Source organism: Drosophila sulfurigaster, chromosome 3 (genome assembly GCF_023558435.1).
Source record: "Drosophila sulfurigaster albostrigata strain 15112-1811.04 chromosome 3, ASM2355843v2, whole genome shotgun sequence".
NCBI classification, from domain to species: domain Eukaryota; kingdom Metazoa; phylum Arthropoda; class Insecta; order Diptera; family Drosophilidae; genus Drosophila; species Drosophila sulfurigaster.
This window is the reverse complement of record NC_084883.1, coordinates 35,031,135-35,058,128: the sequence shown is the minus strand read 5'-3', so window position 1 is coordinate 35,058,128 and position 26,994 is coordinate 35,031,135. Positions and strand designations below refer to the sequence as shown.

The window sequence follows — 26,994 nt, the reverse complement described above, 5'->3', positions numbered from 1 at the left end:
TACTAACGTAGCTTTATATTTTGGCTATCATCCTTATTTTCTGGCGGTTTCTAGCGTTTTTCATATGTTACTTTCGCTATTTTATGAACAGAAGAATTGGCAACACTGATCGCAACAGTGAGTGAGAGTGAGTTTTGCTACCTGGGCTGAAGATGCGCTCAAATGCGCTCCGTGAGCTGTTCATTTACCGCTTGGCTACGCATCGCTTGCTCCCTCTCTCTCTCCTCTTTGGGAACTAATCTTCTGCTGCTGCTGCGTGTAATGCTCGGCTCGCTTAGTCTTTTGTGCCTGCTCAGACAATGCCTTCGAATTATGGGCACATAATTGGCGTTACAAAGCGGCGCACATGTTGCTCGACTGCCTCTGCGCAGTCCCAGTTTTAGTTCCCGTCCCAGCTCAACTTCTTCGTACTGTTATGGAGCATCGATCTTCATTTCTGTTCTGCACTCTGCTTCGTTTCTTCGATTTCGTTTGTGCCTGGCAAATGACATATTTCTACATTTGTATTGTTTGGGAAAAGAAATTATTGCTGTAGGATAATACGAATGCGTGTGCGAGTGTGTGTGTTGGATTCTTTGACGGGGCCTGAGACCATTTATCGTTTTTTTCTTTCGTTTTTTTTTTGTTAATTTTTTCTTTCTTTTTTTGGTGGGGTTTTAAATTACAGCTACGTGCAGATATCTTATTTCGATACTCGCGAGCAATTGGTGGGCGCACATCGTCTGTGTATTCACCTGGCTGAGAGATGAGAGTTTAGCGATAGCATCTCAGGTAGGAGACAGGAGACAGCAGAATGCAAGAGTTGCGCATTTCTTAAATTGATGGATTTCCATATCCATAATCGATGCATGGGAGAAAATTAAAGAGGGATGGTCTAAAATGACAGGCGATCTATACGCGGAATAATAGTGAATGTATGCTGAAAGAATTCTCTATACGATCTTATGAATGATATTTAGCATTTAGATTAAGAATAGAATATTACGAGTTGTAAGTTGTAAATTTAACAAAGTTAAAAATAGATAATAAATTTATTCCAGAATCTGATTATACGAGATTAAGTTCGTTAGCCAAGTTATGTAAATGTATTCCCATCAGTTACAGATCATTCATTAAGAAACAAGAATATTCTTTGCAAAGATAAAAGTTAAGTTTAGAAGAATTTAAGAGATATGAACGCTCGTATATCAGTTGATCATTGGTTATTAGTAGACTGTCTGTTTGCCATTTTTCATTAGCGAGTCGATAAGGAATCTTATGGCGAATGCACACACTTCAAAACTCAAAACAAAGCGGGATACGATCAGTTTCTCATACATGCTGGAAAAAATGAAATTGCTTTTCAACGAGGTTTCGTCTATGATAAATTTGAGTGCAATTTACAAAAGGGTTGGCCAAGTCCGGGAATTGTCTGGACGCTGTTGATGATGATCTTGATGAGCTCATCGAGTGCACAAAAGAACATTCTTATCATGATTGTCTAATCTATCCAGGCAACGAAATGAATCAGCAGAACAGCAAGCAAAGATGACGTTGATCTTGCTGAGAGACTCTTTTAGCAGCCCAGCAACCCAGAGGGAAGAACTTAGACCGTCGATTGTCTATTACGAGGGTCAGATTAGCAAAGATTTCTGGGTTGTACTTTGTGTCACAGTTGATGACGTTTTTTTTTTTTGCCTTGCTTTGCTTCTTTAATTTTCTCTTGCGACGCGTCGTTTCCAGCTCATTTAAGACTGGAATTTGTGGCTATTGTGGCTAGCCATATGGGCTGGGACCGGATCTTGAAAACCTTTTTGCAATAACTTCTGCCCAACTGTCAGTCGCTTAAGACAATGCCCCTCTAATTAGGTGAGGTAAAGAAACGTTCTCAGTGACCGACCCCGATGGCAAATCCCCGACTTAGACCCACATACGAGTTTAACAGTAGCTACCAGAGCAGCAGAGTCTTTGTTAGAATGTCTTCTGTTTTGTGAGTTCACTTTGCTGGCTTTCTTTGGACTGCGCTGACCCTTTGGGGCCTAGTTGACCGAGTTCTCTATATATGTGTACGTGTGTTTGTTTGTGTGTCTTTTAAAAGCGGCCCAAGTAGCTTTAATTTAAGACCCTAATGAGCCATTTAGGCATTCTGCATTCTGGCTTTGTCTGTATGCCACTCAATGCCGACTACTGTGCGCTGAGGCCCCACAAAAATAAATGAGTCCACGGTCAGTCGGAGACTCAATCCGCTACGGATTGCATGCGGGTGATGGCACTGATAAAGCCGCTTAATTTTTCACTGTCCATGGGGCCCGATTTGATGCTCTGCTTTGCATAATGCAACCCAGCCAAACAAACACACACCGAACCAGCCCCAAATACAATTTAACATAGTTTATTAATTTTTTAGATACTTCTCTCTCTTTGTCGTTGTTTTTCTCTCTATTTGTTGTCAAGCTCTTCTGACATCTATAAATCGGCTTAAATTTGATCTTGAACAATTTACAGTCAAGCTTCTCTAAGTCGAACTGACCTCGATTGGGCTTGTGTTTAATTCAGAGACAACTTTAAGCAAATTTAACAATAAATCGAACTTAAAATATATTTCGTATAATTAAATGCAATCTTCTTAGTATTCTAGTTATTAAGACCATAAAAAAGAATTAACTGTTGAAGGCTATAATTTAAGGAATATTGATTTAAGAAATACTACAAAAGGGTTGATAGATCTTCCGATGATGGATTTTATATATCTTCCCTAACTTTATGAAGCAATGTTTTATTTATAGATCAATGCAATTGATTTTTCTATGACATGCCTTCTAAGCATGTTAATAATGATGTTTCTGGGATTTATTGCATTGATCCTCTTTTGACAGGCAGTTTCACTTCCTTGTTTTTTTTTTCAATTGTAGGGTTCATGTGAAAATCTGTAACTATTTTCCGCATAATTACAAACACTCAATGCATTTCTCACACTCTAATTGAGCAATCAGCTGCAGCATCAGGCCAAGAAAAGAAATAGGAAATTCTACAGTATATAGAAGATATAGAAGAGTGGGAACTGCAGTCACAGCCTGATATCAACTCCTGTGGTGGACTGTGCGCCATAAAGTAAAAGACCCGATTAGTTTAAAGACGTCCTGCCAGGCAACTGGAAGCACTTGTTTCTCGACCCCAGACTTAACTTCTCCTCTGACTTTGCCTATGACTTTGCCTGTGACTTCGACTTCAACTTCGAGTCGAGCGCAGCAAGACGCAACAGACCAACAACTGTGCTGAGCTGTGACGCCGGGAGGCAACAACAATAACAACAATATATGCTGCATAGGCAGGTAATTGCTGGAGTCCGGAACGCACTGAAGTGAAACATTTGTCATATGGACCGAGACGTGCCGTGAGCTGCCCTGGGAAAGTTGTCAACGTTAGAGCGACGCTTTGCCTCGTCTTGCAAGTCGAGCCTTTGCCTTTAATCTGTGATATAGGTCATGCAACCCTCAAGGTTCCGCGTAGTGGCATGCCTCCATCCAACGTGCCGCATGCCACGGCATTGTCTGTGCCTTTTGTAATCTCAACTCGACTTGAATTCGTAGAAATTACGCATGAGCATGTTGCAGAAGCAGCGCCAGCAACTAGGAAAGTAGCCTTGTCCTGTTGCAAGTCCCTGCTATTATGCATGTTGCATGCCCCACTGTGTCTGCACATCCATCTGACTAACAAGTGCACTTTGAGTGCCGCTTTCATTGCATGCACAATTAAAAACGCAGTTAGACAAAAAAAAAAACATGAAGCTAGTGAAACAGTCACAGAAAGCAACTCGAGCTGCAAATTCCCCCACTGCAAAGCCACCCAAAAGAACTCAACTCAACGCTTCAACCCATTCAATGTCAATGAACCGCAGCAGTAATATCACACACACACTCGTGCACACTCGCACACACACACACTTGCACACCTACATACGTAGCTGTCGTTGGGATTGAATTCTTTCCTTATTTGTTTATGGTTTTGCCCCGTCTCAGATAATCTTGGGCGCGTTAGCTTCAAGTTCGTTGCGCTTGGCCAGGTTGCAACGTAGCTGCGATTGGGATTGGGAATTGTTATTGCTGCTAGGGCCGAGACAGCGCTACGTATCTATATCTATATAGTACTTATGATGTTATTTCATTTTATTGTCGTCTATCGTTGTCGTCGTCGCTGTCGCTGTCGACGTTGTTGCTGTCGCTGTCTTCTGTCAAAGTTCTCTACATTTTGTTGGTTTATCGCTTCATAGATTTTCTATGCTTCAATACAACAATTGATTGAACATTATTAGCACTCAAGCATAAATATTTTCGACATTCTAGTCAATCAACCGTCTTTATATGGTTGTGTGTATTTTCTTTAGGTGCAGCTCACAACTTCTTCTACTAAATCGATTTTCTTGTTTTTGGTTAATTATTTTGCGGTTGACGTGAAAATGCCATCAACGTAAATCAATTTGAATAACCCTTGAATGGAAAATCATAGTAAAGCATATAGCTTGCAATCTGAGTGCGTTTTCTTAGATTTCATTTAGTGTTGCATCTAGCGCCGATGCAAATTCAATTAAAACTCGATTGCTTGTTAATTACTACATGTTAAAGTGCAGATCAAAGATTAATTAAATGTTCAGCTGTCGCTAGAAATGAAAGCAGCATCACTTAACACTGACGATCTTATGCAAAATCGTGTTGAACATTTTCAATGACTTTACTATATTACAGTTTCCCTTTAAGTTATCATTAGAAATCTTACGAAATGTCAACGCTCCATAGAACTTTGTTACAATCGAATCTACGATTATTTTTAAACTTAAAACCGGATTTATAGGTATGCTAATGAGTAGGCAATATATTACAGATGTTAGCAGAGCTTTCATATCAATCTCGACGATAGTAAAACTTATTTTACACATTTTGCGATTATATGTTATTAATTATCTGATTATTAGATTAAGCTTATGTCGAATGAATGTAAGTTTGTATACTCAGTAGTAATGCAAATGTAAGTCAGTTGAATCTGAATTGTAAATTGAAATTGATAAATAATTAACTCGAACTGAATAACAATACAAAGCCATTAGATAAGTACTAATAAATTATTTCATATTCCCATATTGAGAGTCAATATTTTAAGGAGTATCCATCAGCCACTTCCTTTAAATTAACCACCTCTGCTTAAAGCACATACTTTGTATACTAATAATAATAATATTTTTCTGACAATTTATACCCTTAATCCACGAGATTACTTTGATTTACTAATTAAAAAAACGAGCGACAAAAAAGTTTTCAAAAAAAAAATAAGATTGCTAAAAAAAAAATTAGAAACTCGTGTGGAACATTAGACTATAGATCGTCGGTTGCAACAAAGTAATTCCAAGTCCGGGCTTTTCACATACGCAATTAACCTTAATTTCGCACCTGGCGCCCAGCGCAACTGTTCCCAATTGGAGTCACAGAAAGAGAAATAAACCAAGGAAATGTTGTGACTGGACAATTGATATACTATGATTGATTTCAATGGGGAAATCGACTTCGAATCGAGGCGAGTCGAGTCGAGTGGATTCGCCTTATCAGTTGCTTGTTATCGCCAGTCCCCCTATTGTAAAATGATATGCAAGGTGCTTGGCAGGCTTTCAGCTGGGGCAATTCATCACATTCATCAAACAGTCGTACACGAAATACACGGAATTCATTAGCCATAAACTTTCAATTTCAAGAACTGCCCGACGCCTTGTCGCGGCTTGTTATTATTGACATTACAAATGTTATTGATTGATAGATAGGCTGCAAGAGGGAGGAGGTGGAGGAGATTGCTGTACTCAAGGTATTGTGACTGCATTTCGTTTCACTTTTCCACGGACTGCTTTTCTTTCATTCCGCTGAAGTCACGAAATTGAAAGTACATGTTAATTATTTCCACATACAACGCCAACAATCACCTGCATTCATTGTGCGACTGCAGTTAAGATGGAGTTGGAGTTGGAATCGAAGTTGGAGTTGGAGTTGGAGACCCGCAGAGCCGATCAATTTTCACTGATAAGCGCATTAGTTTTCGAGTGTTACCTTGTCCAATTCCCCCCACTTGCCCTCGCATACGTTGCATGCCTCGTTGCGTCTCTTGGTGTCAATCAGTTCCAATTCGAGTCCCTCTCCTCTTTCTTTTTTTTTTTTGTTGACATTTCTTTCTGCCTCGTCAACGTTGCATGCAAACAATGAAATCGGTTTTTATGTTGTTTCTTTTTGTTGTACATTTTTCAATTTTGTTGTTGTTATTTTTTATGGGAGCAGGAGGCGTTTGCATTGGATCCATCAGTCTGGCGACAGTAGCATTACAATGCATTTGCTTTTGACTTTTCGGTTTAGCAATTCTGGGAAATTGTCACAGGGGCGCTTTGTTTCGCCCTCCAAGCGATATGGTCAAGAGATATTGGAAATTGAATGCATTCGTACGAGTATTGGTAAAAAGTGGGACAAAAATGTGATTTTCCAATTGATATAGGCATGCGAAATCGATTTATTTTGAAATAATGAGAATTATTTTTTAAATTTAACACCTTCTTTTTCAATCTGTATTTAATTATTGATTTTTTCAGGTAAAAATAAGGGTATATTAACGAAGGGATTTTACTTATAATTAGGTTCTTTATAATTGATGTAAGAGTTGACAATCATAATAAAAAAGGAATTCAACATTGTCTAGACGACAAGAAATCTGTAAGTAAAGAAATCTTGCAACACAAATACATTTTCATAAACTATAAAAAAAAAACAAAATTTATATATGTATATAGCAAACAAAATAATAAAATTAAATATGTAAATACTAAAATATTTAATTGTTTTGCAAATCATTTTTACAAAAAAGCAATTACATTTTTTAATTAAAATTAAATATATCTTTGTTTAACGGTGGATTAAATCACTTGATGCCTTTCTAAAATGGTTTTAATGTTGTCAATAATTATGTTACCACGTCAAGAAAAATCTTTTTTTCACGCCATTCATTGTGCAGAATTTTCTTAAAAAGTCTTTCGTCACATTTGAAGTGGCCTCTTCGTAATTTGCATTTCTAATGAGGTTAACTGTACTCATAGCTCGTAGCTGCTCTAATTACATGTCTTACACGACTCAAAGTCACGCCCACTTCGCGCCTCTCTTCATTCAGCTGTCCATTGCAAGCGACAATTAATTGCATGCCAAGCTCTTGACGCTACCTTATCAAAATTAGTATATGAGAGAAAAGATTGCCCGAAGGCACAGCAACAATTATTATGCTGTCCCTTGGAGCATAAGCAACAGCTGTGGAAGAGGCAGTGGCGGGGGAAGGGGCAGAGAGATGGTCGTGTATTTAAAGTCCAATCTGCAACAATTCAATTAAGCCAATAACTAAACCAATTTGTAATGCGCTGCAGCTTTTTAGCTACAGCAACGAAGAGGACCATGATGATGACGACGATGATGATGGCGTTGGCTACAAAGTCTTTGAGAATTGGGGTAAGTACGTGCAAAGGAGACAGAGAGAGGGAGAAGGAGAGGGAACTGTGGCAAAGCTAATGCCAAACACAAAGCCATGCGGCAGCGAGGCAAATCCAATTAAACTGGTGACAACGACGCTGCAGCCACTAAAAAAAGGGCAACACAGTCAGAAAGAAAGAGAGAGCGATTGTTAGAAAGAGAGAGGAGGTAACTGTGTGCGAGGGAATGCGGGGGCTGAATAGCGCATAAAAATTGAATAAAGCGCAATTTCAAATGACTGTTGTGGACCATGGAGCAATGCCACCTGCTGCTGGTTTACATTTGCAAAAGTCGACTTCAAAGCAATTGCGACATAATTAAGTTGACAACAACAACAGCAACATCATCAGCAGCAGCAGTAACAGCAACATGAGCAGCACCAACAACAACGAGCCAAGTCAACGATTGACACCAGTGACCCAGTTTAACGCGACGGATAAAACTGGACGCGGTTCTGGCTCCGACTCTGACTCTCTGACTGCGACTCTGTCACCGACTCCCAACGAATCGCGTCTCTCGTCTTTCGTCTTTCGTCTCGTGTCTCCGTCTCTGTAAACTGGAACTGACTATGAGGCGAACCGTGTGACGTCGCCGTCGTCATCGTGGTTGTTGTTGTTACTTTTGTTGCTGCCGTTGTTGCAGTTAAAATTGAAAATTAAAATTGTTAGACAGCGTGTCGCGAGCTGTCGCCTGTCACTAGCATTAGTTCAACATATTACGTATACGCATGCCCTACTCTGGACTTTAACTATTGCCCCGTGGCGCAGCTTAGCTAAGCTCCAATTGAGCATTAAATAAACTAGAGATCAAAAGGCGCTTCTATTGAAGTAGTAAAGAATTCGCAAGTGCAATAAAAGTACACGGAGAAATTGCATTACCTATTGAAGTAGTAAAGAATTCGCAAGTGCAATAAAAGTACACGGAGAAATTGCATTACCTAATTACTATAAATAAATATATAAAATAATTTAAAGTGCTTAAGATACTTTTTATTACTATTTCGTTTCAGACTACAGAGAACAGAATATTAAGTCGTATAAAGTAGAAGAATATTCAAGTGATTTTAATCGTTGAGAATGTTTTGTTAATCCTTCTAATATTCTTGACTTTAAAAAAGTCGTCTATTCAATATACTAAAAATATCACTAATCATTATACTATATTTATAATATCCGAAGATTTTAGAAAATAAAATTAACTTAATATTCCAGATTTTTTAAATCTTAACTTTTAATAAACTATTATATATTAAGAATTTGTTACATGTTTATGCAAGTTTATAAATTGATTTTTACTAAAAAAGATATTATTTATTGTTAATACAATAAAGATTATTACTATTTACATATGTAGGACATTTTCAAAGTTGACGCGACCGAACTAACCGCAAAGTCATTTGGTTTTAGGCCGCTATTTTAACGGGTTTTGCCAGCTGCATGTTGTCGTCTGGCAGTCTGGCAGTCTGTCTCTCTATCTGCCAGTTTGTCTGTCTCTCTGGCAGTGTCTGGCTTGCTTTTGTTGTTGACTGCTTCTTAATTTCACACCAACGCCGCCGCCAAGTGGCAAATGTTTTTGCGGTGCTTTTAATACTCGCGCTTTACCCAGCTCCAACTCCAGCTCTAGCTCCAGCAACGAGCTTCTGGCTGCTATGACGACAAAATCCAATTAAAGAAATTATATTTGCACGAGCATATAAGAAAAACCTGGTCACATTTGCGGCAAATTGTTATTAAAACCATTATAAAGAAACTACCAGTTGGACACGAGCAAAGGAGACTAGAGCGACGATGAGGATAAAGAAGAGTATGGGGGAGAGGAAGAGCACTTAAAATGTTGACGCCTCAACCGCACGAGAAAGTTGCGAGTGCATTCAACATTCCTTTTTTCCAGGTTGAGTGTTTTGTTAAGGATCTGGGATTGTTTTTAGAGGATGTGCCAGAACCGCATTCTCAATTCCATTCCCATTCACATTCACATCCACACATGCTTAACTTGAGAGATGCTTAACAAATTTCTTAACGTAATTCCTATGAAAATACACAGCAGAAGATACGAGATACAAGATACTATTTGCTGGCCGCTAGCTTCATATTGTATAAGGCTGGAGGGAAGAATCAGCGAAATTTATGAAAACAAATTGCTCAAATTACAAGAGGTTCTCATCTGTTTTTCAGTTTCCTTTCTCTTTTTTTTTGTGTGTTTTGCACTCACTTACAATGTACTTGTAGTTTTATTTGTATCTTTAAGATGCATGTGGGCGTAAGTGTGCTGCTTAAGTGCATTTTGGTATGGATTACGCCAGAATCGAGTGTGTGTGTGTTTTGTAGAGGAAGTGGTTGGTGTTTTGTCTTAAGCAGTGAACTACAAATTTTCCAAAATAGTTATCGAATTGTCAACGGAAAATTTGTTGCTGGGGAAACCCTAAGAGCTTGAGACTTAGATAAGTATATCTATCTCAATGATTCACTCATAAAATGTCATAATAGCACGAAATTAGCCTGATGATAAGTGTTGGATTGTAAATACCAGAGACCGATAACGAAAACGCACATCATCTGAATGAGTAATGGAATGATTCAGTTACTCGGGATTAATAGAATTTGAATAATTTGTAAAGCTGTACACGCAATTCATCTCTCACTGACCTCGGGCTCACCAATTTGATTTGAGCTGCAGCATTTGTAATACTGTAAAACTGTAAAATCTCCAAAAAGGGCATAAATCTAATTTGGCTTTTTGAGCTCTTTTATGATGGCCATCGAGCGGATCGTTTGAAAAGAGAATTGCCAAATGCCCTGTTGATGTTGCTGCTGATGATGATGATGATGATGATGGGCTATCTAAGCGCCCAAAATGTACTACTCCAAATCCATTTACACACCTGACCATAAAACTGTTAAAGACCAGTAGTGCTCGACTGCGAAATACCCTTTAAATTAAACTATGTGAGGAATTATTAGCTCTGGCTCATATAATTGCACTACGGAATTGTATTCTTCATTATTATAAAGTAATAATAATAATATAAATAATAAGAAAACACTTATTACAGTGAATGCTTTGAGAGTTGTGCTACCCTTTGAGCATCTTTGCTGCAGGGTATCTACTGAAAGTTAAAAGCCATTCAACTTGGCCCGCAATAAAACGGCAAATGCGAGCGCGAAATATTTTCCAAACGCGCACACGAAAATTATTTTATGATGCTTTTAAACTAATTTTCCGGAAAAAAGCAACAACAACAAGAAGTGAGAGCTGAGAACGCGAGCAAACGTGCGAAGGCACTCGAAATTGATGGAAAACGAGCTGAAGAGAAGAGAAAGAGCATAAAAAAAAACACTGTTGACGGAACGCGTGAGGATATTAAAATTTTATTTACCTGAAACCGAATTTTGAAACCAAGTTTAGAGGCCATTTTACATGCGTCGGGAGTAACAGGTTAGTTCGAGTCCTTAAACTCTAGAACTGTTGCTAGTTTCAACTGTAATGACTACAGTTACTGCCAGCAGTTTGTGGCCACACATCACATAGTTCATGGTCACGAACTGCGCATAAAATGGTCGACAGACTAAGAAAGGTTCGAGTTCGTGGACTGCGCAAATTTGTCGTGAGACACTTTCCCTTGTCCTTGACGACTGTCGTCTTATCTGAAGGCCATCAATCTAAATTACATTGCAGGTGGGGACGAAGTATTTTTAACTCGCTGCTGCAGCAATAATAAAAAATATTTTAATGCCTTTGACATTTGGACGACAAATTGATTTATTGAAGATGGATTACACAGGAAGTGAGCAGAAGTTGCAACATGCTTGCAACCAAATTGACATGTTCTGCACCATAATGAAGCGATCAGTGGCAGAGTCTAAGGAGCCTAAGGCCTCACACTGTTCCATAGAATTCGAACTGGGATTTGGACGTTGGTCTATTCATAAATTTAGGCACTGCCTGCTGATTTGTCAGCACCACAAAAGGAAGAGTGAAGAAGCGAGTGAGGCAGGACATCAAGGACATGCTGGGTATTCGGTTGTGTCGCAGGTAAACTCCTTATTGTCTCATCCCAAATCATCCCATCTCAGCTTCCATCTCAGCTGGCCTTTTGTGTTGCTCTTTTTTTTGCCATCCTCTGTTTGCTTTTGCAATTGACAGGCTGCCTTTGCTGCCTTGGAAGCGTGGGCATAATTATGGTCTTCAATCTATTCCCAGAATTTCAAAAGCAACTTCAACTCCGACGCAATAGCTACGCAGTGGGCATTATCGGGTTTCGAGTTTGTGCTCGGAGTGTAGAGTTTACTTGGAAATGAGGCTACATACTCTACAGGATTCATTACTGAAGGTGTCATAAATTCATCCTGCAGTCTCTCAAGTTGATTTGACTGCTGCTCCTGTGGCACAGAAAGAGAGAGAGAAATAGAGAGAGATAGATTCAGTACTCATCATCATAACTTGCAGGAATAAAATTGAAGATACCTTCCAACACAACATAACATAACTTAATGTGACGAACGAGCAGTTTGTTTACCTTTTCGGTAGCCTGTCATTGACATATCATAACTCAAAAAATATCGACAACTCATGTCGGGTGTGTGTTTCCTTTGCACAAACAAGATAGTAATTTCCTGTATTATTTATTTACTTTTAAGTAGTCGCTGTACACGATGGAACGATGGAAGGCAAAATAAAAAACTGACTTATCATCATGTGGAAAGTGTCCTGACAACAGAACTCATTCATAAATCAAGGAACGCAACACGGCTGCACAAAGTATTGTTAATTTTCGATATATCTATGCCATGTTTTTAGAGGAAACCTCTTAAGTGTTCCTTAGTTGATACAAGAAAAAAATATGTATGTATATAAAAACGAAGGAAGCTGAAAAAACTGCTTCCTCATGGTTATTTCAGTGCTCGTAATATGATAGTCCATAACTTCGTATGGCAGGACAGCTGACGAGCGAGGAATCGAGTAGAAACTTCGTGTTCTTGCTTTGGTTGCATTTTTAGAATAATGTGTATTTTTGTTTCTTGGTGAGCTACTTTCATTTTAAGCGATTTTCCACAGCTCTATGAAAAGTTGAGTCATTTCTGGGAACTGTCTTTTTCTGTTGCCAATAAAAATAGAGACGAAATGGAAAAGAAAATGGGTAAAAGTTCTCAAAACGTGCTGAAGCCATAAATATCAATTAGCTTAGATAAAGATGCCGAAGCGAGCCACGGGCTATACGATCCGAAACTAAGGCTAATTGTAGTTTGACTCGAGTCTGCCGGTGGTCCACTTTGCGACTGAGACTTAGACGAGATTCTCTGAGAATCGGAGTCTGAGTCAGCGACGGGTCAGCGTACAGGTTGAAAAGGAAGTCGTTAAATTGATAAGGACAAACTGAATGGAAATGCGCTGCAGGAAAAACTAAAATGATTATAGAATGTGAGCAGAGTGCCAGGTCACGTTCCACTCATGGATGAGTCACACATACACGTATAACTATATATAGAGGCAGACAGAGAGTTCGGCTTATCGGGGCAGTGACGCCACCGCCTCTTGATAAGCTGCTACAAATTTGATGACGCAAATGTCGCCGACCATTTTCCCGGTAGTTGCTGCCACTAATTTGTTGCTCACTTTGTTTGATGTCGGCTCTGTGGGCGGCACTTTGAACTGCTGCCTGCGGCATTCTTTCCGACTCGTTGTATCTCTCTTATCACTTGCCGTTGCAGTGTGGTCCTTATCTCGGCATGTGCTACGCAGCCTCCTTATTGTCTCGCCTCTCTCCTCTGCTCAACTTTGCTCTGCTCTGAGGTGGCCTTCTCTCTTATTTGCTTGCATCTTGGTCAAACAACAACAGCTAGTTGGCATGCAGTCACATCGACCTCACTTCTGTTGGTTCACCTCCAAAAATGTGCCCTTCCATTGGAAGCATTTGCCAAGCTTATCAGACAACAACGTAACCCTGACCTAAGCCAACTCACATTGCTTATTTGCAGATGAGATACTAGATACTGTATCTGTTTGCTGTAGTTCACACTTCTCAGGCTTATCATCTACGTCTAAGGTATTTTTGTTTTTAAAGTATGTTTATGTAGTGCACTTTAGAACTAGAACGGTATAATAATTAATTCTTAAATAAAAAAAATTGTTATTCTAAGGAACTCAGCTTTGTTTTTATGTCTGAAGAAAAAGTAAAATGAACGAAAATGGAAAGAAGAATAGTAGATAAAAAAAAAAAAACATTTGTATTTGCTAGGGTATTTTGATATTAGAATTTTATAATAATTTAATTTATAATAAATAAGTGAAAAAGTAAAATGAACGAAAATGGAAAGCAAATTTATTGTGTTATTATTCATAAAAATAATACATTACAAAAACTATTTTTATTTCGTAGGTTGTTTTAATATTTGCACATTATTAATGGTAAAAATATTATTATTATGAGCTTAGCTCTCTTTTTATGTCTAAAAAAGTAAATGTTTAGGCCTTAAAGTCCAATGAGTGAAAATGGAAAGCAAGTTTATTACATTCTATCATAAAAATAGTAACTAAAAACTGAAGATATAAAGTTCAAACTTATGAACTGTAAAATAACCTTAGATATTCATAAATTTATGGATTTTTCATCTTTACGAAACAAGTTAAATAAATTATATTTTTATAATGCTGTATTAGTAGTATTATACTTCAGTATATTAATAACTATGGTATTCATTTAACTTAAATACAAGAAAAAGTACGGCTCAGCGAAGTCACTATGCGCATCTTTTATGGCCAACTTTGGAGTTCCTTTTCAACTACCCGAACAAAGTTATTGCTTAACCCACATAGTCGGGCACATTCGTACATTGAATTAGAAGTTTACCAAAATGCGGCAACAACATAGATTTTACAGCCAAATCATAAACACGAACTCGACTCTGATTAAAATTTCATTTCGCACTTTCGACTGCGATGCCGTGATTGGGTGTTTTGGGATGTTTGTTGTTGCAAGCGCTGGGTGCTGTACTAGGACAGGTGCCGGGTACAGGTAGCAGCCCCAAAACGAAAAGCAAAAAGAAAAACGTAGTGCTGGGTCGTAAAAAGTGCAGCGAGAACCGCAGCGTAACGCGTCCACTGCAATGCAGCTGGTGAAATGTCAGCGCTGCTTCAGGTTTTATGGCCCACACCGCAAATGGCTATGAGAATGAATCTAAACTGAGTGGCTCGGTGTCTGGGTCTGGGCCATGACCAGAGTCAGAGTCATAGCGAGAGCCCGGGTCCGGGTGTGTTTTGGGTCTGAGACTGTGTCTCTGGTCTGGTCTGGCTCTAAATTCGGTTAGGGCTAAAACGTAAAAGTTTTATGGCTGGCGCAGGGCGTGCGCGTGGAAGATGCTTTGGGCCAAGTCAAAAAGCAGCGCGTTGTGTTGACGTCAACATCTAGCTAGAGATGGGAGCGTGCGGCACGATAAGTGAAGTTAGTTCACTCTGTGCAATGCAAAATAAACTAATTAATTTGTTAGCGTTAAATCAGTTCGTGTCACGACTTGTTACGCTGCCAGCTTCGTTAATACAATTTTGCCTGTAATTAATTTTGCATGCAAGTCAGCAAGTCAAGAGCAGCAGAAGCAGCAACAGCGAGATTGAGACTAAGAGTCACAGACAGTGACTGACGATAGTCGGAAAAGTAGTATGAGTACTCGCACTCGCACTCACACTCGCACTCATACTTTGGCTCAGGTCTCAGCTTTCGGCTTTATTTGGAAGTTAATAAACGAACGTCGCAAACACGGCAGCTGATTTTGAATGCCGCATGACGTTTTAGCCGATTTTGATATGCCAAATGTGTCGCTAAATGATTCTTATTTTCGTTTCTTTCCTCCCCAGGGCACCACCTGACTAACTGACTGACTGGCTGTCTTTATGTTTGTGTGCCGTTCTGTTTGCGTGTGATGCGTACGTTACGCATACGCCGAGTGTGACAAGCGCAGTTTTGTGACTGGCATTAGCTTTTAACTTGACTCTTCGTTGTTGTCGTTTGTTGTATGCAAATTGGCTGGAACAACAACAACAACAACAAGAGCGACGAGGCAGCAAAACTTGTGCCGTGACAGACAGATCGAGAGCTGCGACCGAGGTTCAGGTTTGTAAAGTTTGCATTGCATTTGTCAGCCAGCTCATTAGTGTGCCTGATTGTTGTTGCTGTTACTGTTGCTGCAGCATTATTTATTTGACATTTTTAACACTTGGCTTACGACTGACAGTTCAGCGCTTTTTCAGCCTTTTGCGCTATTTACACACTTCCAGCCATATTTGCCAACAAGCGCAAATTAGTTAACTGCATTGAGTACATTTTTTGAATTTGTTGCTCTTCTTCTTCGCTTTTGTTGACTTTTGGCATTAGCCGCCTCACTAACTGCCAGACTACGTCGTCTTCTATATATTTGCATATTTATCTCAGTTCGTGTGCTTGCAACTAATGGGTAACTTAATGCAGATTTAGGATTAATAAATATAAATATTTCCATTGCAAGCTAATTAGGAAAACATTGGGAGAAACTTCTTGAATCGATCAAACTTCAAAATTATTTGGAATTTTGTTTATAATAAATAATACAGAAGAGAATGATTAAAGTGGAAAGTTGAAAGATATAAATAATTTATTGAGGCCAAAGCAACTTGACTTGTTTAATCAATTACTTTGAATTTAGATGACAACTTTCAGCTGTCAATGGAATATGAAAATATCGAGTTGTCAATGACATGAACATAACTTTATTATGTCTACACTAAATATACGTGGATGTCTTATTAACTTATGACCGTCCGCAACAAAATTGCAGTGAATGTAGGCTTTAAAAGGATTTAAGCAGTTGATCGATTCGATCAGGACCCCGAGGGAACAGCATGCATTCCGACTATATCTATAGAGGGTATAGGAAGGCTCGTCGAAACTTCTCGCTAAAAACCTATTTCTTGCTGCTTTTATGGTGGATTTTGGCTGCGGGACAGTGGGCGATGGTGTGTTTGGTGTAAGTGCAATTAATTTATGACTAAATGTCACTGCAACTCCAACTTTTGATGTTTCGAACTTAATAGTAAAGAGATTCAAGATGCATTCCGGGATCATTACTACATAAGTCTGGTGGCCTTCTTTTTATCAATTTTTATTTTTGCTCTGTTCCTGTTCATCGAGAGGCTGCGCTACAATGCAATTCTGTCCATCATAATTTCATTTATTATTGTGAGTATCTGTCGGGCATTGCAATGTTTTCGATAATGATAAAACACATTACAACTTTTAGGTAGAGTTGCAAATTCTTGCCCTCTTCATGCTCGTCTCTCGCTCTTTTTGGGGAGAAATGCTTCTGTACTTCGCGATCTGTGTAGTAGCAATATTTATATTTGTGATCATCGGATTGATTGTACCAAGACAGGTGAGTGAACGGCCCAAAGTGTTGCAAAATACATAGATAATGGACAATTAATGAACTGTTTAATGTTATAGATCGATTGCACGCTCCATATAGCTTTACTTTTTATACTCGCCTTTCTCTTTCTTCTTATCACCGTCTTCTTTCTTATGCATCAACTACTGGTCCCAGAGATGTGGAAAGACATTAAAAAACATGGCTTTTATCTGATTCAAATTCCAATTACAATCACCATACTATTAGTGAGTACTTTCTATTCACACAAACCATTTGTATTTATTTTGAAATGATAACTTGCAGTTTGTCATGTACCATGCGCAAACAATAAATGGCGGGAGATTCGCGGAGATGCGTCTCCATGATTTTTGTCTTGGATCATTGATTCTTTTCCACGATTTTCTCATCATTTATTGGTTAACATTCTACTGGCAAATGATGTCAGGATATGTCTCACCCGATGACTGGACACATTTATCAACGTTTTGGAATCAAGATAGGAGAGTAGTTCGACTCGATTTCGATGATTATACAGAGAGCATTTTATCCAATAATAAAGCAGAAGAGAATGTTGTGTTTATTTCTCAACATCAACCAACTTCGGATCAACCGAAACTGGGAATAACTCTTGACTTTAGGGAAGACGATGTGCTAAGAACACCAATACCGATGAGTGAACGAAGTTGGAGGCTTAAACGTTTAACAAAAGACATTAGAAAGGCAGATTATAGACAAATAGCTACAGAAGAGGGACCTGGAATCGATTATATCAATTGATTTGAAATATAATTTTTAAAAAATACAATTTACCTTAAAAATTTAATAAAATTGTGATTGTAATTGAGAGGAAATATACTGAAGGCTATACTATTTCATTCAAAATATATTATAGCGTACAAAATTCACCAGATTATCAGCCAAAGCAACTAAGAGACATAGTAAGTATGCGCCTGTTATTCGTTTTTTTTGATTGATCTGCGTGCAAATATAACAAGTGTTGTCGAAAAAAAGTACATCTCCATCTCTTATAGTCCATGAGATCTTAGACGGGCAGATGGGCATAGCTATATCGTCTCGGCTGTTGGTCTTGGTTCAATTTTGAGATCTTTACATTAATGAAACTAGATTATAATCTTGAATTTGAAGATTGGGCAATCTAGAGTTTTTTTAGAACTTTGATAATGTTTTAAAAATAAACCTTGTTTAAATTTTGCCATCATACAATCTATATTTCAGATTTTATTCTTGATTTTAGAACGTTTTTTCTTTCTGTGGACCTTTCTAGTACACACAAAGTTTATAATACTCTTCTAACCTATGAGTAGTCGTTAATGTTAATGATTAATCAGTCGGTTAATAAAAACGGTCAAATAACTTTATACATATATTCGTATAATTTTAAAATTTACAGATACTTTACCGTTAAATGTCAAATTTATATTTATAATTTATTTAATTCTTGTGAGCTGTTTTGTTGTCTGCTGTAAATGATATTTGTCAAGCACGAAGTTTTGGAAGTTTAGAGTTCCGGCTGCCATGAAAGCGAGCTACCAGAAATACCGCATCTACAAGAAAACCCGTCGGAAGTTTGCTTTCCAGTCTTATTTGCTATTGTGTGTATGGCTTGTACTAGGTATAATACAATGGTGTGTTGTCTGCCTTGCGTAAGTTGCATATGTCACAATACTATATTAATTATATGTATATGTATATATGTATATATATATATATATATATATATATAAATTGCAGTGATCCCGTAAGAGAAGTATTCTATGACTATTATCAAGTAAGCTTTATCACATTTGTCGTAGCGCTTCTGTTTTTTTCCTTTTATGTATATTTTGAGAAGCTACGATTCAACAATGGTCTTAACTATCTGATCAGCGTATTAATTGTGAGCTGCATTTAATTATTTATCCATTATAATTTTAGCATTGAGTTGTATTTTCAGATTGAGCTGCAAATAATATCGCTTTTCGCATTGGTTGCACGAGTATATTGGCCCGATCTGATATTCTTTTTTGCATTATGTGTTCTTGTATTGTTTATGGCTATATTTATTAGCTCTATACTTCCAAGGCGGGTTAGTTCATCTCTAAAGATTAGACAAACCTATGTATACATTCTCATTTCACAGATTGATTTAACCATAGACGTGGCACTGCTTTTCATTTATGGTTTCTTCAGCATGTTGGGTGCAATTTTCTTTATCATGTGTCGTTTTCTGATAACTGAGAAAAAGTTAGGACGCTATATAACCAGGGAATCTCAATCTTTTCTCATTTCTGAATTATTAATTTCCTTTATGATTCTCATGGTAAGTTTCTATGCAGTTGTTTTTTTTATTAAATCATTCAGATTAAGAGTATCTTCTTTTGATAGTTTGTCATGTATCATGCTCAAACCATTAATGGAAGCCGATTTGCGGAGATGCGACTTAATGACTTTTTGCTGGCATCGCTAATTCTCTTCCATGACTTTCTTATCATTTATTGGCTGACATTCTACTGGCAATTCAACAATAAACCCTTGACACCTGACAATATGCTAAGAACTACCACAGCATCAGATGATGAAGAAAAGTATTATGACGAAGGTGATACAGAAAGTCCTGTTGGTACAGAGGATAGCAGTGAAGCTGATCTTGTTACAACGGACGATTATATAGATGATACATTTTCCGATGAAACTGACGATGTTTTGAGTTCTACATCAGTAATGTCTTCTGATGACGAGTATTTTTACAGTAGTGAAACTTCTTCGGCAGCAACAGACGATTATGTTGACTATAGTTCTGATGCATCTTCTGATGATGCTAGCGCTGAAGATTCTAGTGAGGTTTCTATTGTAACAACAGACGATTCTGAAGCTAATATTACGGGATCGTTTTCTGGTGCTGCAACTTCTAGTGTCGATTCTAGTGAGGCTTCAGTGACAACATTAGTCAATTCGAGTGCTGAAATTACAGGATCGTTTTCTGAAGCTGCAACGTTTTCTAGTATCGAGGCATCTATGGCAACATCTATCGGTTCTAGTGTGGCAATTACGGAATCTTCTGCTGCAACTGCAATATCTTCTGAAGGCGATCCGACTGAGGACTCTGTGACAACAGCAGTCGACTCTAGTGCTGCAATGACGGAATCTTCTGCTGCAACTAAAACATCATCTGATAATGTTTCTACTCAGGTTACTGTAGCAACAACCGACGATTCTAGTGCTGCAATAACGGAATCTTCTACTCCAACTGCAATGTCTTCTGATAGCTATTCTACTGAGCCTTCTGTGGTCACAACAGTTGACTCAAGTACTGCAATTATGGAATCTTCTAAGGCAACTGAAAAGTCTTCTGATGACGATCCCACTGACGATTCTGTGACAACAACAGTTGACTCTAGTGCTGCAATTACGGAATATTCTTCTGCAACTCCAACGTCCTCTGATGATGTTTCTGGTGATGATGATGTTTCTGGTGATGATGATGTTTCTGTGGCAACAACAGTTGACTCTAGTGCTGCAATTACGGAATCTTCTGCTGCAACTGTAATGTCAACTGATAACAATTCTACTGAGACTTCTGAGACAACAACAGTCGCTTCTACCACTACAACAGAAGAAACCACCACAGATTATTATGATGATTATTATGATACTATTATCGATGCTGAAACTGAAGTTCCTCCTACTGAAACAACTTTTGGTAATGGTAATAGTGAGGCTACTGTGGCAAGAACTAGAACTAGAAGAACTCGAAGAACTCGAAGAACAAGAAGTACTCGTTCAGGTATTACCAGATTTTCCAGATTTTTTGGTATAGAATAATGTCTTCTAATGACGATATACAACATAATTGAAACTGCAGTTTTCATGTACAAACTCTAAATGGCGGGAAATTCGCGGAGATGCATTCAAATGATTCTTCCTTTGGATCATTGCTTCTTTTCCCCGATTTTTCCATCATTTATTGTCTATATTTCTAGCGTCAACTCATATCTAAATTAAGAAAATATTGAGAGCATTTTATCCACTAATAAACTTGATAAAAAAGGTTGCGTTTATTATTCAACCATCATAAAAAAAAACTGACAATAACTCTTGATTTTAGGGAGGCCAATTCCAATGATCCAAACTGCAGGCTTAATCCAACAAACTGCATAACAAAACAAGTGAGAATGCGAAAGTTGAATGTGCTTGACTTTGAGATACCCGCTACCAATTAATAATAGGTAACAATTTTTCAGAAATGCCCAAATATCATAATATAGACTTATAAATCGGCTGACCGATGATCTTTAAACAGTGAATCGGTAATTCAAATACCAAAGATCTTTAAATACTTATATATACTCATATAGTATAGCTTTAAAAGTGGCAGATACTTTCCGTTCAATGTCAAATTTATATGTTTAAATTATTTAGTTCTTGTGAGCTGTTTTGTTGTTTTTGTTGTCTGCTGTAAATGTTTGTTACCAAGGAGTGATATCCATGTTCATTGACCCTTTGGAGCTTCGGCTACCATGAAAGCCAGCTACCAAAACTATCACATATATAAGAAAGCCCGTCGAAAATTTGCTTTTCAATCGTATTTGCTGTTGTGTGTATGGCTTTTACTGGGTATAATACAATGGTGCGTTGTCTGCCTTACGTAAGTTCCTTATGTCACAATATTATATTTATAAATAAATATCGAAAAATTTCTGTTCGCAGTGATCCCATAAGAGAAGTTTTCTATGACCATTATCAAGTATGCATTATCACATTTGCTGTAGCGCTTCTGCTTTTTTACTTGTATGTATATTATGAGAAGCTACGATTTAACAATGGTCTTAACTATCTGATCAGTGTATTAATTGTGAGTTGTATTTAATTATTAATCTATTACAATTTTAGCATTGAGTTGTATTTTCAGATTGAGCTGCAAATAATATCGCTTTTCGCATTGGTTGCACGAGTATATTGGCCCGATCTGATATTCTTTTTTGCATTATGTGTTCTTTTATTGTTTATGGCTATATTTATTAGCTCTATACTTCCAAGGCGGGTTAGTTCATCTCTAAATATTAGCAAACCTATGTATACATTTTGAATTCACAGATTGATTTAACCATTGATGTGGCACTGCTATTCATTTGCGCTTTCTTTAGCATTTTGGGTGCAATCTTTTTTCTGATGTGTCGATTTGTCATAACACAAAAACATTCTGGAACAAAAACTTTTTTCATTTTTGAATCATTAATTTCTTTAATGTTTCTCATGGTAAGTTTCCATTCGCGTTGTTTTCTAAATTATTTGGATAAAGATTTTATTTTTGATAGTTTGTCATGTATCATGCTCAAACCATTAATGGAAGCCGATTTGCGGAGATGCGACTCAATGATTTCTTGCTGGCATCACTAATTCTGTTTCATGACTTTCTTATCATTTACTGGCTAACATTCTACTGGCAATTTCACAATAAACCCTTGACGCCTGATAATATTTTAAGACAAACGACGGATCGTACCACAACAACAGTTAACGAGGAAAAAACACATGCAGAGGGTAGTGAAGACGATGTTACAGTAACGGACGACTATTACGATGCAACTGATGAATCCCTATATGAAAATAGCGAAGAAAATACTGTAACATCTGATGTTTATAGCAATGCAGATTCTAGTACCGAAGCAGAAATGTCATCTGATGACGAGTATTTTTACAGTAGTGAAACTTCTTCGGCAACAACAGACGATTATGTTGACTATAGTTATGATGCATCTTCTGATGATGCCAGTGTTGAAGAGTCTAGTGAGGTTGCTATAACAAACAATTCTAGTGCAACAGATACAATATCTTTTCCAGAAACTGGTAACGATACCAATAATGTTTCTGCGGAAACAGACGACTCCGGTGCTACATTTACAGGAACTTTTCCAGCAACTGCAATTTCTTCTGATGACGGTTCTATTGAAACTAATTTTACAACAATCGATTCCGATGCTGCAATTTCAGAATCTTTTGCTACAACTACAATGCCTTCCGATTACGATCAGGTTTCTGTTGCAACAAAAGTCGATTCTGAAACTGCAACAACAGAATCTATTGATTCAACTGCAATATCTTCTGGGGACGATGTCAGTTAAGCCATTCCTGTAGACTTTAATTGAAAATGCAGATTGTCATGTGCCAAAATTAAATTCCGGAAATTCCAAGTCCATTATAATGGTTTTTATACTGAGAGCATTTAATTCAATAAAAATCTAAAAAGAAGGCGTGTTCGTTGGTTAACCCATATGGAATCATCCAAATCCAATCTTTGAAATGAGCGAGAACGATTTGGAAACTTGTGCAGAAAATGGTAAAAACTGTCAAATGTTTATTAACATTAACCTTTATTTATTTATTTATTTATAAAAGTAGACAAAAATTTATAAAAAATCTTAGCCTACTAGGAGAAGAGCAACATTAACCTTTAATCTTATACAAATAACTACAGGAGACCAATATCGGTAGAGCGATGAGGCAGCTGAAATCCATTATATGTGTCATGTATAAAATTAAGCCAATTATAATTTAATTTCTCTCCGTACTCAATAAAATCATAAATGAAATGCCCGGTATATTTGTCGGTCTGCATTCCATTGTTCGATTTTAATGTAAGCTTAATTTGCATACCTAATGTTAAGTTTGCATGTGATATGCGAAGAAATTGTCGGCCTTACAAAGAAATAACTCAGGATGTTGTGATTTATAAAATATTGCATAGTTTAAAGGTTTCTAGATATTTTTTCTTTCAGTGTCAAATTTATATGTTTAATTGATTTAGTGCTTCCTAGTTTTACTGTTTTTGTAGTCCGCTTTAAGTGCTTGTTGCCAAGGAAGGACCTCCATAATTATTGGCGTTCTGGAGCTCCGGCTACCATGAACGCTGACTACTGGAACTATCGCAGATATAAGAAAGCCCGTCGGAAGTTTGCTATTAAATCTTATTTTCTATTAAGCGTATGGCTTCTACTGGGTATAATACAATGGTGCATTGTCTGCCTTACGTAAGTTCCTTATGTCACAATATAATATTTATAAATTAACATATGTATAGCTCGAAAAATTTACTCTCGCAGTGATCGCATAAGAAAAATATTCTTCGACCATTATGTAATAAGCTCCATTACATTTGCAGTAGCGCTTTTGCTCTTATATATCTATTTATGTATTGAGAGGCTACGCTTTGTCAAATGTCTTAACGTTCTGATCTGCGTATTAATTGTGAGTTTCACTTTATTATTAATCCCTCAAAAATTGAGAATATTGTTGTATTTTTAGGTTGAGCTGCAAATAATATCCCTTTTCGCATTGGTTGCAGGAGTATATTGGCCCGATCTGATTTCCTTTTTTGCATTATGTGTTCTTGTATTGTTTATGGCTATATTTATTGGCTCTATACTTCCAAGACGAGTTAGATTTATTTTAAATATTCTTCTGTCAATTTAAGCACTCCGATTTTACAGATTGACTTAACTCAAAATGTGGCAGTGCTTTTCATTTTCGGCTTCTTTTGCATTTTGGGTGCAATATTCATTCTCATGTGCAGTTTTCTGATACCAGAAAAAAAAAAACCAGGTCATATTCTTTACAAAGAATTTGGAAGTTATCTCATCTTTGAATTATTAATTTCCGTGATGATTCTTGTTGTAAGTTTCAATTGTTTTTTAAAATGATTCTAATTAAAATTTGCTCTTTTATAGTTTGTCATGTACCATGCACAAACTATTCAAGGAAGCCGATTTGCGGAGATGCGACTCAATGATTTCTTGCTGGCATCGCTAATTCTCTTTCATGACTTTCTTATCATTTATTGGCTGACATTCTACTGGCAGTACAAGGAAAAACCATTCACACCCGACAAAATTTTACGAACAACTTCAGACCCAACCGGAACACCAGATGATGACGATTCCAAATCGGCGTCAAGAAGAATTATTGGAAAACATACTGCTGCACAGAAACATACAGAAACAACATTACAAACTGTCATTGAAGTAACGGACGATTATTACGATGCTACTATTGTCACATCCAGTAAAGATAGTGAAGTCGAATCTAGTATTGAAGTATCAAAGTCTACAGATGTCGATTATTACTTCGATATTGAAGTATCAAAGTCTACTATTGTCACATCCAGTAGAGCTAGAGAAGTTGAATCTAGTATTGAAGTATCAAAGTCTACAGATGTCGATTATTACTTCGATATTGAAGTATCAAAGTCTACAGATGTCGATTATTACTTCGATATTAGGGAAGTCCCTTTAGCAATGACACACGATTCAAGCGATACTATTTTTGGAATAACCGGCGATTCTGGCGATGAACCATCAGAATTCTTTGGTGATGAAAGCATAATGTCCAATAATAAAAAGGAAGAGCAGGACCTGTATGCTCCTCAGCACACATCAGAACCACTAACAATAACTTTTGACTTTATGGAGGACGGTATTGCAACAGCATCGAAGTCAATGATTCAAAGAAGATGGGATCGTATAACAAAAGATGATAGTGACATGTTTATTAACATTAAAAAGCCAACTGATAATCATATATCTACTGAAGAGCTACGTCGCTATAACGTTAAAGAAACTGAAATCGAGTTTATGTGACAAGTATTTATTTATGATTTACTTTTAGAATTAAAAAAAGTAATGAATGTAATGATGTTTAAAAAATTACCTTATATATGACAATATGATGAAATTTAAAATATTCCAGATACTTTTCCGTTCAATGTCAAATTTATTTGTTTCGTTTAATTTGTTCTTGTAAGCTGTGTTGTTGTTTTTGTTGTCCGCCGTAAATGTCAGTAAAACGATCATTGGTGCTCCGGAGCTCCGGCTGCCATGAGAGCCAGCTACCGGAACTATCTCATCAATAAGAAAGCCCGTCGCAAGTTTATTTGGAAGTCTTATTTATTTTTATGTCTATGGCTCATATTGGGTATAATACAATGGTGTGTTGTCTGCCTTGTGTAAGTTCCGTATGTCACAATATAATGTTTATTTATGTATATCTATAAAGATCGAAAAATATCTGCTCGCAGTGACCCCATAAGAAAAATATTTTATGACCATTATGAAGTATGCTTCGTTACATTTCTTATAGCGCTTATTCTCTTTTTCATTTACGTATTCGTTGAGAAGCTACGCCTAATCCATGGCCTGAGATTTATAATCAGTATATTAATTGTGAGTTGGACTTAATTATTTATCCTCATACCATAATTCTAGCATAACATATTTTTAGGTTGAGCTGCAAATAATATCGCTATTCGCCTTGGTTGCACGAGTTTATTGGCCCGATCTCATATTCTTTTTTGCAGTATGTGTCGTTGTATTGTTTATTTTCATATTCATTAGCTCCATACTTCCAAGACGGGTTAGTTTTCATTTAAATTACACTTTCCTAATAACCCATTTTAATTTCGCAGATTGATTTAACCCAAAATGTGGCAAATCTTTTCATTGGCGCCTTTATTAGCATATTGGCCGCAATCTTTATTCTTCTTCGTTTTCTGGTAGTAGAGAAAAAGTCTGGCTCTTTCCTTTCGAACGGATCACTAAGCTTTCTCGGCTTTGAATTAATAATTTCTTATATGATTCTCATGGTAAGTAATATTACAATAGATTTGTAAGTCTTTCGGATTAAGATTTTGTATTTGATAGTTTGTCATGTATCATGCACAAACTATCAAAGGATGCCGATTTGCAGAGATGCGACTGAGTGACTCCTTGCTGGCATCCTTAATACTCTTTCATGATTTTCTTATCATTTACTGGCTAACATTCTACTGGCAATTCCACAATAAACCCTTTACACCCGGGAAAATCATAAGAACTACGACAGAGATAACTTCAACGCCAGATGAGGACAATCCGGAATCTGATTCAGATATGACTTTCGTCGACACTGCAAAACCACATCCCTTGTCAACAACCGTTGCATCTTCTGCAAAAATCACTAGCACTGCAAGAACAACTGCTTCGTCAACAACTGCTGCATCTTCTGAAAAAATCACTAGCAGTGCAAGAACAACTGCTTCGTCAACAACTGTTGCA

At 37.3% G+C, this 26,994-nt stretch overlaps 3 protein-coding genes across 8 annotated transcripts; all 3 read left to right on the top strand.

Moving 5' to 3' along the window:
• The first annotated feature begins 16,215 nt into the window (after window positions 1–16,215).
• On the top strand, window positions 16,216–21,116 carry LOC133841631 (dentin sialophosphoprotein-like). Of its 3 annotated transcripts, XM_062274254.1 has the most exons (9): window positions 16,216–16,510; window positions 16,578–16,722; window positions 16,784–16,915; window positions 16,987–17,154; window positions 17,213–18,573; window positions 18,662–18,806; window positions 18,864–18,995; window positions 19,050–19,229; window positions 19,295–20,501. In XM_062274254.1, the coding sequence occupies exons 1-5, from the start codon at window positions 16,386–16,388 to the stop codon at window positions 17,684–17,686; spliced, it is 1,044 nt and encodes a 347-aa protein (XP_062130238.1). In that variant the 5' UTR covers window positions 16,216–16,385; the 3' UTR covers window positions 17,687–18,573; window positions 18,662–18,806; window positions 18,864–18,995; window positions 19,050–19,229; window positions 19,295–20,501. The 3 variants fall into 3 exon arrangements, with proteins under 3 accessions (XP_062130238.1, XP_062130236.1, XP_062130237.1); XM_062274252.1 differs by lacking the exons at window positions 16,216–16,510; window positions 16,578–16,722; window positions 16,784–16,915; window positions 16,987–17,154 and adding an exon at window positions 21,015–21,111 and having other exon boundaries at window positions 18,306–18,573; window positions 19,295–20,693; XM_062274253.1 differs by lacking the exons at window positions 16,216–16,510; window positions 16,578–16,722; window positions 16,784–16,915; ... (1 more) ...; window positions 17,213–18,573; window positions 18,662–18,806 and adding an exon at window positions 21,015–21,116 and having other exon boundaries at window positions 18,845–18,995; window positions 19,295–20,693.
• Window positions 21,117–21,260: 144 nt separating this feature from the next.
• Window positions 21,261–23,277, top strand: LOC133841634 (uncharacterized). 2 transcript variants are annotated; one of them, XM_062274260.1, is made up of 5 exons: window positions 21,261–21,536; window positions 21,617–21,761; window positions 21,819–21,950; window positions 22,004–22,165; window positions 22,225–23,277. In XM_062274260.1, the coding sequence occupies exons 1-5, from the start codon at window positions 21,427–21,429 to the stop codon at window positions 23,029–23,031; spliced, it is 1,356 nt and encodes a 451-aa protein (XP_062130244.1). In that variant the 5' UTR covers window positions 21,261–21,426; the 3' UTR covers window positions 23,032–23,277. The 2 variants fall into 2 exon arrangements, with proteins under 2 accessions (XP_062130244.1, XP_062130243.1); XM_062274259.1 differs by having other exon boundaries at window positions 21,261–21,554.
• A 367-nt stretch (window positions 23,278–23,644) lies between these two features.
• Window positions 23,645–26,279, top strand: LOC133841633 (uncharacterized). 3 transcript variants are annotated; one of them, XM_062274255.1, is made up of 7 exons: window positions 23,645–23,937; window positions 24,010–24,154; window positions 24,212–24,343; window positions 24,397–24,579; window positions 24,634–25,907; window positions 25,980–26,124; window positions 26,183–26,276. In XM_062274255.1, the coding sequence occupies exons 1-5, from the start codon at window positions 23,810–23,812 to the stop codon at window positions 25,540–25,542; spliced, it is 1,497 nt and encodes a 498-aa protein (XP_062130239.1). In that variant the 5' UTR covers window positions 23,645–23,809; the 3' UTR covers window positions 25,543–25,907; window positions 25,980–26,124; window positions 26,183–26,276. The 3 variants fall into 3 exon arrangements, with proteins under 3 accessions (XP_062130239.1, XP_062130241.1, XP_062130240.1); XM_062274256.1 differs by lacking the exons at window positions 24,010–24,154; window positions 24,212–24,343 and having other exon boundaries at window positions 23,863–23,937; window positions 26,183–26,279; XM_062274257.1 differs by lacking the exons at window positions 24,010–24,154; window positions 24,212–24,343; window positions 24,397–24,579 and having other exon boundaries at window positions 23,811–23,937; window positions 26,183–26,277.
• The last annotated feature ends 715 nt before the right edge of the window (window positions 26,280–26,994 follow it).